Source organism: Suricata suricatta, chromosome 14 (genome assembly GCF_006229205.1).
Source record: "Suricata suricatta isolate VVHF042 chromosome 14, meerkat_22Aug2017_6uvM2_HiC, whole genome shotgun sequence".
Classification (NCBI taxonomy): domain Eukaryota; kingdom Metazoa; phylum Chordata; class Mammalia; order Carnivora; family Herpestidae; genus Suricata; species Suricata suricatta.
In genome coordinates, this window is record NC_043713.1 from 51310932 (window position 1) to 51328196 (window position 17265).

At 35.0% G+C, this 17265-nt stretch overlaps 1 protein-coding gene across 1 annotated transcript in view; it reads left to right on the forward strand.

Annotated features, from left to right (window-relative positions):
• SMCHD1 (structural maintenance of chromosomes flexible hinge domain containing 1) overlaps window positions 1-17265 on the forward strand; it is a 150052-nt gene that overhangs the window by 82104 nt on the left and 50683 nt on the right. Inside the window, exons 29-34 of the mRNA XM_029922155.1 lie at window positions 747-914; window positions 8136-8261; window positions 10435-10514; window positions 10740-10897; window positions 12355-12470; window positions 13887-13951. Of these exons, the coding sequence (XP_029778015.1) occupies window positions 747-914; window positions 8136-8261; window positions 10435-10514; window positions 10740-10897; window positions 12355-12470; window positions 13887-13951 (713 nt within the window). The remainder of the gene's footprint in view (window positions 1-746; window positions 915-8135; window positions 8262-10434; window positions 10515-10739; window positions 10898-12354; window positions 12471-13886; window positions 13952-17265) is intronic.

The window sequence follows — 17265 nt, forward strand, 5'->3', positions numbered from 1 at the left end:
AATCTGATGGAATAGATTTGTACTTTTTACAAATTTAAAGTAAAATTATTAAAGGTCATTGTTAAAATGTGAATACTAGAATGCCCCTGCCAGTATGGAATTAGTTATATTGTTCCATCACATTGCAGAAATTATAGGCTAGTTTCATTGATTCCCATTAATATGCTCTCAACCTGAGATTGAGCAGAAACAAATCAAAGCCCCTAGCTTCTTGGGAGATCACCTTATAATGGGAAGAGCATACAGCAGGTAAGAAATAAGTGATAAGAAGAAAAATAAAATGGGGTAGTGGAAACAGTGCCATTATACAGGGTAGTCAAGGAAGACCCCTTTCAATAAGGAATCCTGTATGCAGAAACCTAAAGAAAAGCCATGTAGATTGGTAAAGAATTTTGCAAACATCAGGAAAGAACAAGTGCAAAGAAACGGTATTGATCAAGCACACACTTTGCTGTTTGGGGAATAAAAAGGAGATGATGTAAATAAGAGGGCAGTTAGGAAAAAATACGATAAAAAGACATAGCACCTTTTAGATCTTTAACAAAAAAGAAATTCAGTTTCTCCTTTTAAGGAAGTGAATTTCATAGTATGCCAGTATTGGCTTGTGTGCAAGTTATTTGCCATTGTTTTACACAGAAACATATCTGTATGCACATGGGTTAATGACAACATTTTCTTCCTTTTTTATTTTTTTTTGAAAACTAAACTTTATATCCCTGTCTTTTCAATATACTTTCCCTCACTAGGAAAATACACAAAGTATAAGTGTAAAAGGCATCAAATTTATTCCAGGCCCTCCTGGAAATAAGGATCTTTGTTTTACTTGGCGTGAATTTTCTGACTTTATTCGAGTGCAGCTAATTTCTGGACCACCAGCAAAACTCCTCCTTATAGACTGGCCAGAATCAAAGGAGGTAAGTAACTGCCTTGATTGGAAGAATTTACTGTCACATGGTTTATTACTTTCAGATTATCTGTGGATAGATACATTTTATTGTTGAAGTAACAGCAAATAACAGTGGTAACAAGAAGAAAAGGACAAAGTGATATGATTCTAAATACTTTGTTATTTAATTCATCACTTGTGTCCTCATTTGTTAAAGAATGGGGTAATCACTTGAGCACTGAGACATGTACAATGTATGTTAATTTTACTAGAATGTAAATTTAAACAAATTTTTAATAGTGTAATCACACCTTAACATTTTTATTACAGAAATTTTCAAACCTGTGTAAGTAAAAATAGCATAAACCACAGTTTCAGCAGTTACTATTTTTTTCCTAATTTTGTTTTATTGTTCTCTCTTACTGTCTTAAAATGTTTTCTCTGGAGTTTGAAAAAGCATGTCAAATATCAAGTCATTATACACATAAAAATATTGGTATGCCTCCCTTTACAAATAGTTAAAGCTTAAATACTAATTTTGCAAATTTCTGTTAAATCTGTTGAGTTTTTACTAGATGTTTAGAATTCAGATTTATTGTTTAGATTTTCATTTTCAGTTTTGGTGTAGCAGAGTTCTACCTGTTGGAATGACAGCTTACGTACTTTTCTAAAGGAAGATAAACTTCTATCATCGTGATTATGGATGCAGTTACACTCTTAAAGTTTGAGTACATCACTTAAGAAAACTATACATTATCTGTACTCTAGTTTGAGGTTGCTTTTTTAGGTTTGTGAATTTAAGAGATAAACAAGTGATGACAAAGTTCTAAAAAAATTTTTTGTGATGTCCTGATTGAGGAGTTTTACTGTAAAGCCAGTGCATTTATTTTTATTTGGGAGCACTTATACTACATAAATTAATACACTTTTGCCTAATGAAGTCAATAAAGGATTTGTTGGTTGATGATATTATGAAATTATTGTTTACCTTTGAGGTGGAAAAAATCTCAACATGGTTATCTTTTTATATGGCTTTGTGTCAGGGAATGTCAAAAATAATGACAGCTTAACTCAAAAGTTTTTTAGATTAATTTGCAGATACCTTAGAAATCCAGAAGCTTTAAAAAACAAACCTGATTTCTCCTTATGTTAAAGAAATGGTTATATGTAGATAAGACTGTAAAAGTAATCATTAAATTTAATATCTGGTATTCCCAAAACTTCCTAATTCTTTTTTTTTTTTTTAATTTATTTAAACTCAAGTTAGTTAACATTATAGTGTAATATTGGTTTCAGGAGTAGAATCCAGTGATTCATCACTTACATACAATACCAACAACTAGTGCTCCTTAATTGTGATCACCCACTTAGCTGTCCCCTCACCCACCTCCCCTCCCTTCCAGTAACCCTCAGTTCTCTGTATTTAAGAGTCTTTTATTGTTTGTCTCCCTTTCTCTTTTTATCTTATTTTTCCTTCCTTTCCTCCCATATTCATCTGTTTTGTTTCTTAAATTCCACATGAGTGAAATCATATGATAATTTGTCTGATCGACTTATTTCTTTTAGCATAATATACTCCAGCTTTATCTACGTTGTTGTACCTGGCAAGATTTTGTTCTTTCTGATCAAGTAATATTCCATTATATATATATATACTATGTCTTTATTCATCAGTCGGTGGGCATTTGAGCTCTTTCCATACTTTGGCTATTGTTGGTAGTGCTCCTATAAACATTGAGTTAATGTGCCCCTTAGAATCAGCATTTTTGTATCCTTTGGATAAATACCAAGTAGTGCAATTGCTAGGTCATAGGGTAGTTGTATTTTTAATTTTTTGAGGAACCTTCATTCTGTTTTCCAGAGTGGCTGGATGAGTTTGTATTCCCACAAACAGGGCAAAAGTGTCCCCCTTTCTCCACATCCTCACCAATATTTGTTGTTTCATGAGTTGTTTATTTGAGCCATTCTGACAGGTGTGAGGTGGTATCTCATTGTAGTTTTGATTTGTATTTCCCTGATGATGAGTGATGTTGAGCATCTTTGCAAGTGTCTGTTAGCCATCTGGATGCCTTCTTTGTAAAAGAAGTGTTTTGCCCATTTCTTCACTGGATTATTTGGTTTTTGGGGTGTTGAGTTTGTAAGTTTTTCATAGATTTTGGATACTACCCCTTTATCCACTGCATCATTTACAAGTATCTTTTCCCTTTCCATTGGTTGCTTTTTAGTTTGTTGATGGTTTAGATTGTTGATTGTGCTGTGTCAAAGGTTTTTATCTTGATGAGGTCCCAGTAGTTAATTTTTGCTTTGGTTTCCCTTGCCTTTGGCGATGTGTCTAGTAAGAAGTTGCTGTGGCCAAGATCAAGAAGTTGTTGCCTGTTTTCTTTTCTAGGATTTTGATTTTTTCCTGTCTCACATTTAGGTCTTTAATCCATTTTGAGTTTATTTTTGTATATGGTGTAAAAAAGTGGTCTAGTTTCATTCTTCTGCATGTCGCTGTCCAGTTCTCCTAGCACCATTTTGCTAAAGAGCCTGTGTTTTTTTCCCATTGCATACTCTTTCCTGCTTTGTCAAAGATTAGCTGGCCATACATTTGTGGGTTCCTTTCTGGATTCTGGATTCTCTTCCATTGATCTATATGTTTTTTGTGCCAGAACCAAACTGTCTTGCTGATTACGGCTTTGTTAATACAGTTTGAAGTGTGACATTGTGATGCTTCCAGCTTTGGTTTTCTTTTTTCAAAATTACTTTGGCTATTTGGGGTCTTCTCTGGCACCATATCATACAAGTTTTAGAATTGTTTGTTCTAGGGGTGCCTGAGTTGCTCAGTTGGTGAAGTGTCTGACTTCAGCTCAGATCATGAGCTCATGGTTCATGGGTTTGAGCCCCGCGTCAGGCTCTGTGTCAAAGCCCTGCTTCAGATTCTGTGTCTCCCTCCCTCTCTCTCTGCCCCTCCCCTAATCATGCTCTGGTTCTCTCTGTCTCAATAATAAATAAACATTAAAAATCTAAAAAAAAAAATCCCTTTAGAATTGTTCTAGCTCTGTGAAAAATGCTGGTGTTATTTTGGTAGGAATCATTGAATGTGTAGATTGCTTTCAGTAGTGTCGACATTTAACAATATTTGTTCTTCTAATCCATGAGCATGGAATGTTTTTGCATTTTTTCTGTCTTCAATATTTTACGTAAGCTTTCTATAGTTTTCCGTGTACAGATCAATATCAACCTCTTTGATTAGGCTGATTCTTAGGTATCTTATGGGTTTCGGTGCAATTATAAATGAGATCGATTTCCTTATATCTGTTTCTGTTGCTTTATTACTGGTGTATAGAAATGCAACTGATTTCTGTACTTTGATTTTATACCCTGTGATTTTGCTGAATTCAGTATCAGCTCTAGCTGTTATTTTGGTGGAGTCTTTCAGCTTTTCCATGTAGAGTAAGTGTCCTGTTGTGTTGGAAGAGGAAAAGCTTGATCTCTTCCTTACCAATTTGTATGCCTTTTATTTATTTTGTGCCTGATGGTTGAGACTAGGACTTCCAGTACTCTGTTGAATAACAGTGGTGATAGTGGACATCCTTGTTACATTCCTGACCTTAGGGAGAAAGCATTGTTTTTCTCCATTGAGGATGATAATTAGCTGTGGGCCTTTCATAGATAGCCTTATGATGTTGAGATTTGTTCTGTCTATCCCACTTTCTTGAGGGTTTCCATCAAGAAAGGATACTGTTTTTTGTCAAATGCATTTTCTGCATCTATTGACAGGATCCTAGGTTTCTTATCCATTCTTTTATTAATGTGGTATATCAGGTTGTTGGATTTGTGAATATTGAACCAGTCCTGCAGCCCAGGAATCAATCTCATTTGATTATGATGAATAATTCTTATTTTTTGTAATGTTTATTTTTGAGAGAAAGAGCACATTTTGAGAGCCTGAGCACAAGCCAGGGAGAGGCAGAAAGAGAGAGAGAGACACAGAATCAGTAAGCTCTAGGCTCTGAGCTGTCAGCACAGAGCCTGATGCAGGGCTTGAACTCATGAACTGTGAGATGACCTGAGCCAAAGGTGAATGCTTAACCAACTGAAGCACTGAATAAATCTTTTAATGTACTATTGAATTTGATTTGCTAGTATCTTATTAAGAATTTTGCATCCAGGCTCATTAGAGATACTGCCCTGTAATTCTCCTTTTTAGTGGGGTCTTTGTCTGGTTTTGGAATCAAGGTAATGCTGGCTTCATAGAATGAGTTTGGAAGCTTTCCTTCTGTTTCTATTTTCTGGAACTGTTTGAGAATAATAGGTATAAAATCTGTTTTAAATGTCTGGTAGAATTCCCCTGGGACATCATCTGGCCCAGGACTCTTATTTATTGGGGAGATTTTTGATGACTGATTCAATTTCTTTGCTGGCTAAGGGCCTGTTCACATTTTCTACTTCTGATTTGTATTTTGGTAGTGTGTGTCCATTTCTTGCAGATTGCCCAGTTTATTAGCATATAATTTTTCATAGTATTTTCTTAACACGTTTGTATATCTGTGGTGTTGGTTGTGATCTCTCTTCTTTCTTTCAGTGGGTCCTCTCTTTTCAATAAGTCTGGCTAGTAGTTTATCAATTTTGTTTATTCTTTCAGAGAACTAGCCTTTAATTTCATCAGTATGCCTATTGGGTTTTTTTGTTTCTATATCATCTATTTCTGCTTTCATCTTTATCATTTCCCTTCTGCTTGCTTTAGACTTTATTAACTGCTGCTTTTATAGTTCCTTTAGGGGTGAAGTTAGGTTATATATTTGGCACCATTCTTGCTTCTTGAGACAGACTTGAATAGCATTGCACTTTCCTCTTAGGACTGCCTTTGCTGCATCCCAAAGTGTTTCTACCGTCATGTTTTCATTTTCATTGGATTTCTTCTATTTTTTTTAGCTCTTCAATTTCCTGGTTAACCCATTCATTCTTTGGTAAGATGTTCTTTAACCTCCATGTATTTTCCTGTGGTTTACTTCAAGTTTCATAGTGTTGTGATCTGAAAATATGCTTGGTATGATCTTGATCTTTTTATATCTATCGAGGACTGATTTATGACCCAGGATGTGATCTATTCTGGAGAATATTCCATATGCACTAGAGAAGAATATGTATTCTGCTTTAGGATGAAATGTTCTGAATATATCTATTAAGTTCTAATTAATATATCTATTAAGTCCTAATTGGATCTGAAGTGGAGATGGAGAACTGATTTAACACCTAACTGATAAATAGAAAAAAAATATAAATGTTATATTAATATACACATACATTCTCTCATTTAATCTTAGCATTATGTGTTTTTTAACATTCTTATTTTATAAATGAGGAAACTGAAATCCTGAAACATTAAATTACATTACATTAAAATACTAAAAAGTGGTAGAGGTTTGTAACTATAAACAATTGATTTTGGATACCTTTTTTTTTTTTTTTCCCCACTTTCTCCCAGATAATTCCAAACTGACAGTTTGGGCTACAAGTCATTTATTAAAGAATATTCTTTAAAAGTAATTATTGTGGGGCGCCTGGGTGGCTCAGTCATTTAAGTGTCCAACTTTGGCTCAGGTCATGATTTCATGGTTTGTGGGTTTGAGCCCCGGGTCGGGCTCTGTGCCGACAGCGCAGAGCCTGGAGCCTGCTTCAGATTCTGTGTCTCCCTCTCTCTCTGCCCCTCACCTACTCACGGTCTTCTCTCCTCTCCTCTCTTTTCTTCTCTTCTCTCTCTCTCTCAAAAATAAATAAAACATTAAAAAATAAAAGTAGTTATTGTTGGATGAGTAGACAATGTGTTTAGGAATAAAGTACCATGATAATGTTTGCATTTAGAAACTGTCATTGATTTTTTTTAAATTTAGGCTTTTAATACACTTAGGTGGAATATAGTCAACTATAGCCATGTAAAGATTGTGATGGTCAAGCTTTTTTTAAGGAAAATTAAGTCCTATCCAAAACACATTAATTTTTTCCCCACTTTTAGCAACCTCCTAAGATAATTTGATAACCATCTGCCTCTATTAAATTAGGGGTTGGAGGAAGCAAAGGTAACATTGATAGGAGGAAGATGATAAATCAGCATTCCTTTTTCACAAATTAGTGCTCTCCCATCTTTTTTGTGCACCTTTAAAGTAGGATACAGTCTACGGCCATGCCACCCTGAACACGCCCGATCTCGTCTAAAGCAGGATACGTAAGATTGGAATTCATCAAATTTCTTGCTAGGCAATATGTTTCCTTTGATATGTTCAGTACTAATTGGTCAACAAGCAAATTCTCAGAATTACACAGCCCTTATATGATGGAGGAAAAAAACAAATGTTTTTTAAATTAAGAGAGTATAGATGATCAGCAACTAGTCCTATTTATGTATGTGTGTATTTTCTTCTTTACTTTTTTTTTTTAATTTAAATTTTATTTAGTTAACATACAGTGCAGTATGGGTTTCAGGAGTAGAATTCAGTGATTCATCACTTCCATGCAATGTGCCCACCTCAAGTACCCATCTAGCCCATCTCCTACCCACCTCCCTCCATCAACCCATAGTCTTTTCTCTATCATTAAGAGTCTCTTGTTTGTTTTCTTGCTCTTCTCTAGTCTTATTTAATGAGTGGTAGAAAGCTGTGTATGACTGCTTAATGTAGAGTGCCTGAGTGCTTATCCTTGACAGAGAAGCTAACCATAGATACCCAATGCTAAATCTGAGAACCTAACATAAGCTTTTATTTCCATTGAAGTAATTCCTTTTTTATTTTTAAACATTTGTTTATATATTTTTGAGAAGGAGAAAAAGGGAGAGACAGTGTGCAAGTTGCGAGAGGGAGAAAGAGAAGGAGAAAAAGAATCCCAAGCAGGTTCTATGCTGTCAGCACAGAGCCCAGCATGAGGCTTGATCCCATGAACCATGAGATCATGACCTGAGCCAAAATCAACAGTCAAATGCTTAGCCAACTGAACCACCCAGATGTCCCCATTGAAGTCATTCTAATATGAACTTTTAGGAATGTGTTAAAAGCTATAATATCAAATGGATTCTTTTTTACTTAATTATTTCTATAAGAAGATGATCACTTGTGACAATATAATTGACTTTCAGAAATTTGTTTTAATAAATGAAGTTATGGTGACTAGAACTGAGATAAATTAAGTGATCATTTTATAAGTGTACAGGTAGTAATTATGTTGTTTGGCACATATGTTTTAATGCTTTTGAAAATATTTATACCTGTTTCAGTCCATTCCAGTGATTAATGGAAGAGAATTACAGAATCCTCTCATTGTTCAACTTTGTGATCAGTGGGACAATCCAGCATCTGTACCACAGGTCAAAATAAGTCTTGTGAAAGCTAACAATTTAAAGGTAAGTTTTAAAACCTCCGTAGGTCCTTACGTAATTTTCGTCTACTTAAAATTTTGGTTTCATTGTTGTGATAATGTTATTACATGTCATATTTTTTAAAATGTAGTCTTATATAACCTTGATTGTTGCTTAGTTTAAATCAACTATTTTTCATAATTATTTTGAGGAAGTAAACTTTATATCTTGTAAGCAGTTTAATAAGGGGCAAGTTAAGATTCTTTCACTACTAGTATGCATTTGGGTTTAAGATTAGAATGAAGAGATGACACTGAGAAAGTGAGTAAATGCAAATATGACCTGCAGTAAGAGTTAAGGAATAGGCATTACTTGGGAAACTTAACAAGCTAAGGGTAATCAAAAAGCATCATCTGAGTACCTGTCCTCCATACCTTATGGAGAGCTACCATAGCAAGAGCATAGAGCAAGTCTAACATAACTGTTAGACTTATATACTGAGTTGTATTTTAGGGTGTATGGGGCAAGCATGAATATGGTCTTGTAATGTTTGGGGACAAACATAATGCTTGATATCAAGAAGTCCTAGATTAGGTACCATGTATTTACATGAGCACTGGAATAGTCAGTTATTCCCTTCCTGTGAGGGGAAATAGGAGAAGCTGCTAGTTCCTTGCAAAGTTGTAGTTTAGCATAGTCCCTCCTACTGAAGTCAATTAATTTGTCCCAGTTTGTTACCAGGCAACACAGAGATAATTCCTGGGGTTGTCTTCAGCCAGGCTTAACTATCCTTCTACAAACATTTTTATAATTTTAGTAGATGAAAATAGTTGAGATCATGTAAATGTGCAGCTGTCCTAAAATTAATCCATTAGCTCATCAATAAGAACTCTAACAGATTTCCAGGACCTGACGTATTTATCTTAAAAGTCAGATGAGAGATTAAAATGCCAAGAATGGCTTGTGATCCAGACTTGTTTTCATAGAAAATAGTCAGGGTCAGAGGTCTTAATGCCTTTTTAGAAAGACTATGGTATTGCTGCTATATAGCCTGAAAAAGAAGACATGCTTCTTGGGCTTAGCAACAAGAATTTAGGATCCAGATGGGAGAAATATTTTGAGAAAGATGGGTTGAGAGATAATGGATCAGAAGGTAAATGGGATAAGTAAAATAAGGGATTTTATACTGTCATTTTGATTATCCCTTCTCATTTTTGCCTAACTATTGCTTTTTTGCATGTACCTATCATATTACCTAATTTTTAGGTTCCATTAAGCAAAAATGAAAATTAGGAATTAGGAAAGAGTCTGATATTCTACTACAGCAGTTTACAAATTCACTTTTATAGTCGACGTTAGCATCTAGGAGAGTTAAACCGATTATTTTCTACCACAAATAAGAATATTAGTCTATTTTCACAGAAGCATTTGTAGAAGGCTGAGAGATTCTTGGTAACCAATGATTATTTCCACTGATTTTTATTAATTTGAAAGTGGGGGTGACTGGGTGACTTAGTCGGTTGAGCGTCCAGCTTCGGCCTCAGGTCATGATCTCTTAGTTCCTGGGTTCGAGCCCCGCATCAGGCTCTGTGCTGACAGCTAGCTCAGAGCCTGGAGCCTGCTTCATATTCTGTGTCTCCCTCTCTCTTTGACCCTCACCTGCTCGTGCTGTCTCTGTCTCTCAAAAATAAATTTTAAAAACATAAAAAAAAAAAAAAGAAAGCTTGATTGTCACTAAGAAGGTAGTGTTGCAACAGAGGTCTAAGGAGCATGTCTGAGTTAAATGTTAAGAGAAAGATGAAGTAACATGGACATGGTATCTTGATGCCTTGACTTAAATGTATATTTATGTTTATTTCACCTGTGCCATCCCCCCACCCCACCTCTTCAGCTCCCTTTTTGGAATGTACCTTCAGTGTTTGTATAACCAAACTTCACTTGAAATATCATTGCTGTTGAAGCAGTGAACATTGAATTCTGCAACTTAATAACTGAAATACACTAAATTACAGTTTAATTGATCAAGATGAGCAGTTGTCCTTTGGGTTGGGTTGCATAATTACATATTATGTTATTTCTAAATTAGGAAATCAAAGATTTTAGAAGTGTGTGCAAATAAAAAATATTAAAATAGTAAAAGGAATAGAACATTATAATAGGGGGAAAGAATTTGATCTCTAGAATTTTCTAATTAACTGTTTTGTTGTTTTGTTTTTAGCTCTCTCCTTCAAACCAACAACATAAAACAGATGAAAGGGGAAGGGCTAATTTGGGAGTGTTCAGTGTGTATGCCCCTAGGTAAGAACCAAAAGTTTGATAGTTATTAGTCATATAGAGATTGAGTTTTCTTATTCCTTGCTGAAGTTAAGAGTAGCCTTCTATTTAGTGTTAGGTAGGAGATGGAACTGAACAGGAGTAGAGAGGTTTTGTAAATGAATAAACTTTGTATAAGTTGTCAAATTTTTAAACTATTATTATAATGTAATTAGAACTCTTTGTCTCTCTTTTTCTCCCTCTTGTTAGAGGAGAACATGTGATGCAGGTTAGAGCCATTTATAACAAAAATAACATAGAAGGACCTATAATTAAATTGATGATTCTTCCGGACCCTGAAAAACCTATTCGTCTCAATATTAAATATGACAAAGATGCTTCCTTTTTAGCAGGGGGTATTTTCACTGGTGAGTAAGTCACAAATTTTAAATAAATTTGTAATGATAATTGCTTTTTACATTAGCAGAGTAAACTATTTTAAATATTCAGCATGATAAAAAAAAAAAAACAAGCCTGCATAGCATTTTAAATAAAAAAGAAAATGTTTGATTTAACCATATCTTCTTTCACCTCTGTATTGTACATTTGCTTAATGGTCAAGAATGAACTGAAAGTTTATACATAAACTGAGAGCCTGTGGTTTGTTCATTCACTGGATTGTGAAGTTCTGCAAAAGAAAGATGGCAAGAATTGTGGCAGCTTTATTAAATAGGTTGTAATGTCATCTTCAGCCAAATAGAACCAGGATTGTTTAACTTAATTTGGATGAAAACACCAGAATTTATGACTAAATATTTCAGAATAAAAAATATTTCCTAAATATCTGCAATGTTCAGGCACTGTATTGGGCTCTTAGTTCCAATAATGATTACAACAGTTTCCAATGAGTTCTGTCTAATGTAGAAGACACTTAAGTAAGCAGATAATTTCAGTGTAGTCTACCTATTTTCAATAGGAAATGTATTTTATATGGATAATTTTCTTAGACCTCTGTTTTCTTGAAGGGATGAATTCCTATACATAGTTATAAGCAGTAAAAACAAGCAGACCAAAAAGTTTAGATTAGAAAATTAATAATTTTTAATAATTGTTACATATATACATAGCCTTTATATTCTTAATTTTACATCTGTTTTAGGAGGGGAGACCTATTTCCTGTCATTAAAAAATTATATCTATCAGGGATGCCTGGGTGTCTCAGTCAGTTGAGTGTCTGACTCTTGGTTTCAGCTCAGGTCATGATCTCACAGTTTGTGGGTTCCAGCCCTGTGTTGGGCTCTAAGCTGCTGGTCTGGAGCCTGCTTAGAATTCTCTCTTCCTTCCTTTCTGCCCCTTCCCCACTCACACGCTTGTGTGTGTGCACTGTTTCTCTCTGTCTCTCAAAGTAAACAAAACTTTAAAAAATTATATCTATCGTATGGGTGCCAGTGAATGATAAACTTAAGGGGAATACTATATGTAATAATAGTTTACTACTATATGCTATTGAAAATCATAAAATAAACACTGTAGTCTCAGAATATGTAAAGCACGTGGATTTATGACCAGTTGCCTTAATTCTATGTTGTTGAGTATCCACAGTCTAACCTTTTTGGTCTTGCATGGTAGAGCTTCTAGCATGGCAGATTGTGAAGATAAGGCAAAGGATTAATAACAGTAAAGATGTATGTGTTAGATTTCTGGAGGAGATTTAACATTAGAGTTGTCTGTCATGATTAGTACATTTTTACAGACGAATTATTGAGGCATGTGGATTACAGAATGGTTTTGTTTTCTTCAGAGTTTCATAATTAACATTTAAACAAAATATACACTTTAAGACGTACAATTATTTAACAGAATCCATTAATAATCACCATGACAGATTTTATGATTACTGTTATTTCTGAAGATGACAGTATCATCAAAAATATTAATCCAGCACGTATTTCCATGAAAATGTGGCAGCTGTCTAACAGTGGGAACCGACCACCAGCAAATGTAAGTTTTGGGAAGCATTTTTAGAAGTTTAAAGTAATTCTTATATTTAACTGAAAATTAAATGTAATTTAATGTAAGAATGCAGTGTGTCTATACTGGAGAACTACACATTAACCCACTTTATCACATATATATGTATATATATACACATACACACATATGAGCATATATATGAGCATATATATGTGAATGTATATAAATATATCAGAATATGTTTCAGTATTAAGCGCTGATGCGGTTGAAAAAGAGGAACCCACATTGTGATATCCCTTAAACTTTAAGATATTTTACACTTTAAAATTATCTAAAGGACAGTGATGCCAGGGTGGCTCAGTCAGTTAAATGACCGACATCAGCTCAGGTCATGATCTTGGCGTTCATGAATTCAAGCCCCACATTGGGCTCTGTGCTGACAGCTCAAAGCCTGGAGCCTGCTTTGGATTCTGTGTCTCTGTCTCTCTCTCTCCTCCCCCACTTGCGTTCCCTCTTTCTGTGTCCCAAAATTAAATAAACATCTAAAAAAAAATTCTAAAGGACAGTGGCACAGGGCAAAAAGTTGTTAAATATCCCTAAGAAGTAATACATAAAATGAGATGGCAAAGAGATGTGATGATATAGGATACAGGAAGGAGGGTAGAGTGGTGAGAATAGTTTGAGAGTCTAAAGCAACTCAGTCCAATAGAAATATCATACAAGTCACATAATATTTATATTTCTCTAGGAGATACATTAAAAATATAAAAAAAGATTGTTACCATTTAAACATGTACTCAGTATTTAAAGTTTATTAATGAGATTTTACATTTTTTTGTTACCAATCTTTGAAATTTCATGTGTATTTTATACGTACACCACCTTTCAATTTGAACCAGATATATTTCAAGTGCTCAGTAGCCACATGGAGCTATAATTAGCTTCCTTAATTTATACTGTCCATCTCATCAGGCTGCTAATACCATGTCACTCCCCCAGAGATCTGTGTACCTTTTAAATGATGTGTCACAGGGGCACCTGGGTAGCTCAGTTGGTTAAGCATCCGACTTTGGCTCAGGTCATAATCTCACGGTTTGTGGGTTTGAGCCCTGCCTTGGGCTCTGGCTCAGTGCTGACAGCTCTGAGGCAGGAATCTCCTTCATATTCTCTGTCTCCCTCTTTCTCTGCTCCTTTCCTTTCTCTCTCTCTCTTTCTTTCTTTGTCTCTCTCTAAAAATAACCATTAACAAAATTTTTTAGTGATTGTCACCATGACTGATTTCATTATTGAATCTTAAATGCATTGTAAGGATATATACATATAGTTGTGTGTAATATATATTTATAAATAAATCCATATGTGATCTGTATTTGCATTTAGTGAAAATATAAAGGTTTCATCCTGATTTCTCCCTCCCTTCCTCCTCTCCTACTTCCTTTCTAGGCAGAAACATTTAGTTGTAATAAAATAAAAGATAATGACAAAGAAGATGGCTGCTTCTACTTCAGGTACTTCTCAAATCATTTCATATTTTTATGCATAATTTGTTATAAAGTGATTTCAGCCTTGATGGTGTTTGTCTGGCTCAGCTTGGGAAAGTAATATATGATTGAAAAGATAGTGTTTTAATTTTTCTCAGGAATTATTTTGAGAAAATGTGTATTTTGTTTATAACTTTGTAAAATGGTTTGGGGAAAGAGTGTTGTGATAGTTATATTAGTTTTCAAAACTAAGATGAGAAAAATTTACATTATGTTGCCAGGATACTTTATAATATATAGTTTTTTATAGTTTAAAACTTACAAGGTATGAAGTAAAATAGGTAACTGAACTAGTTTTTTTTACAGTTTCACTCTTATTACTTTGGATTGAATTCACTTGAATTGTTGCTTCTGTGTTCTGGACCTCTGCTATGAAATATGAAATTTTTAAAATATATTTTATTCTCAAGTTAGTTAAAATACAGTGTAATCTTGATTGATCACTTACATACAGCATCCAGTGCTCATCCCAACAAGTGCCCTTCTTAATGCCCATCACCTGTTTTCCCCACCCTTAACCCCCTCATCCCCATTAACCCTCAGTTCTCTGTATTTGAGTCTCTTTCCTTCCCTTCCCCATGATCATCTTTTAAGTTTCTCCAATTTACCTATGAGTGAAATCATGTGATATCTGTCTTCCTCTGACTTAATTTGCTTAGTGTAATATTGTGTGGTTCCATCCACATTGTTGCAAATGGCAAGATTTCATCTTTTTCATCACTGAGTAGTATTCCAACGTGTGTGCACGCGCGCGTGTGTGTGTGTGTGTATACACCGCATCTTAATCCATTTGTCAGTAGATGGACATTTGGGCTCTTTCCATAATTTGGCTATTGTTGATAGTGCTGCTATAAACATTGATGTGTCTGTGCCCCTTTGAATTAGCATTTTTGTATCCTTTGGATAAATTCCTAGTAGTGCAATTGCTGGGTCATAGGGTAGTTCTACTTTTTAATTTTTTGAGGAACCTTCCCATGTTTTCCAGAGTGGCTGCATTAGTTTACATTCCCACTAACAGTGCAGAAGTGTTCCCCTTTCTCCACATCCTTGGCAACATCTGTTGTTTCCTAAGTTAATCTCAGTCACTCTGACAGGTGTGAGGTGGTATCTCATTGTGGTTTTGATTTGTATTTGCCTGATAATGAGCAATGTTGAGCATCTTCTCCATGTGTATGTGTGCCATCTGAATGTCTTCTTTGGAAAAGTGTCTATACAGTCATTTGCCCATTTCTTCACTGGATTTCTTCACTGAGTTTGGTAAGTTCTTTATAGATTTTGGACCTTAACCCTTTATCCAGTATGTCATTTACAAATATCTTTTCCCATTCCACTGGTAGCCTTTTGGTTTTGTTGATTGTTTCCTTTGCTGTGCAGAAGCCTTTTTATCTTGATGAGGTCTCAGTGGTTCATTTTTGCTTTTGTTTCCTTTGACTCTGGAGACATGTCCAGTAAGAATTTGCTGCTGCTGAGGTCAAAGAGGTTGTTGCCTGTTTTCTCCTCTAGGATTTTGATTGCTTCCTGTCTCACATTTAGGTCTTTCATCCATTTCGGATTTATTTTTGTGTATGGTATAAGAAAGTAGTCCAGTTTCATTCTTTACATGTTGCTGTCCAGTTCTCCCAGCACCATTTAATAAAGAGGGTTTTTTTCCCCCATTGAATATTCTTTCCTGTTTTGTCAAAGATCGTTAGCCATATATTTGTGGATCTGTTTCTGGGTTCTATATTCTATTGCATTGATCTATGTGTCTGTTTTTGTGCCAATACCACACTGTTTTGACGATTATAGCTTTGTAAAGTCTGAGTTTGTAAATGCCTTCTGCTTTGGTTTTCTGTTTCAACATTACTTTGACTATTCAGGGTCTTTTGTGGTTCCATACAAATTTTAAAATTGTTTGTTCTAGCTCTGAGAAGAATGTTGGTGTTATTTTGATAGGGATTGCACTGAATGTGTAGATGGCTTTGGTTAGTATTGATGTTGTTACAGTATTTGTTCTTTTAATCTATGAGCACGGAATGTTTTTCCATTTCTTTGTATCTTCTTCAATTTCTTTCATAAGCTTTTTATAGTTTATAGAGTACACATCTTTTACATCTTTGGTTAGGTTTATTCCTAGGTACTTTACATTTTTTGATGCAATTGTAAATGGGATCGATTACCTAATATAATATCTTTGTGTTGCTTCATTATTGGTGTATAAAAATGAAACCGATTTCTGTACTTTGATTTTATATCTTGCGACTTTTCTGAATTCATGTATCAGCTCTCACTGGTTTTAGGTGGAGATTTGGGTTTCCATGTAGAGTAAATATCATGCCATTTTGGAAGACTGAAAGTTTGACATCTTTGCCGATTCTGATGCCTTCTATTTCATTTTTTTGTCTGATTGCTGATGCTAGGACTTCCAACACTATGTTAAACAACAGTGATGAGAGTGGACATCCCTGTTGTGTTCCTGATCTCAGGGGGAAAGTACTCTGTTGTTCCCCATGGAAGATGATAGTCAGCTATGGGCCTTTCATATATTGCTTTCATGATGTTAAAATATGTTCCTTCTATCCCTACTTTTTTGAGGGTTTTTGTCAAGAAAGGATGCTGTATCTTATGAAATGCTTTTCTTCATCTATTGAGAACATCATAGGGTTCTTGTCCTTTCTTTTGTTAATGTGCACGTTGCTGAATATGTGAATATTGAACCAGTTCTGCAGCCCAGGAATAAATCCCATTTGATCATAGTGAATAATTCTTTTAATGTACTGTTGAATTTGATTTACTAGTATCTTGTTGAGAATTAAGAAAAAATTTTTTTAATGTTTATTGTTGAGAGAGAGAGCATGAGTGGGGTAGTGCAGAGAGGGAGACACAGAATCAGAAGCAGGCTCTAGGCTGTGCTGAGCTGTCAGCACAGACAGCAGTGAGATATGACCTGAGCTGAAGTCGTACACTTAACCGACTCAGACACCCAGGTGCTCCTTAAGAATTTTCACATCCATGTTCATCAGGGATATTGGCCTGTAATTCTCATTTTTACTGAGGTCTTTGTCTGGTTTGGAATCAAGGTAATGCCCACTTCATAGAATGAGTTTGGAAGCTCTCCTTCCATTTCTGTTATTTAGAATGGTTTGAGAAGAATAAGTATTAACTCTTCTTTAAATGTCTGGTAGAATTCCCCTGGGAAGCCATCTGGCCCAGGACTCTCATGTTGGGAGATTTTTGATAACTGATTCAATTTCTTTGCTGGCTGTAGGCCTGTTCAAATTTTCTATTTCTTCCCATTTGAG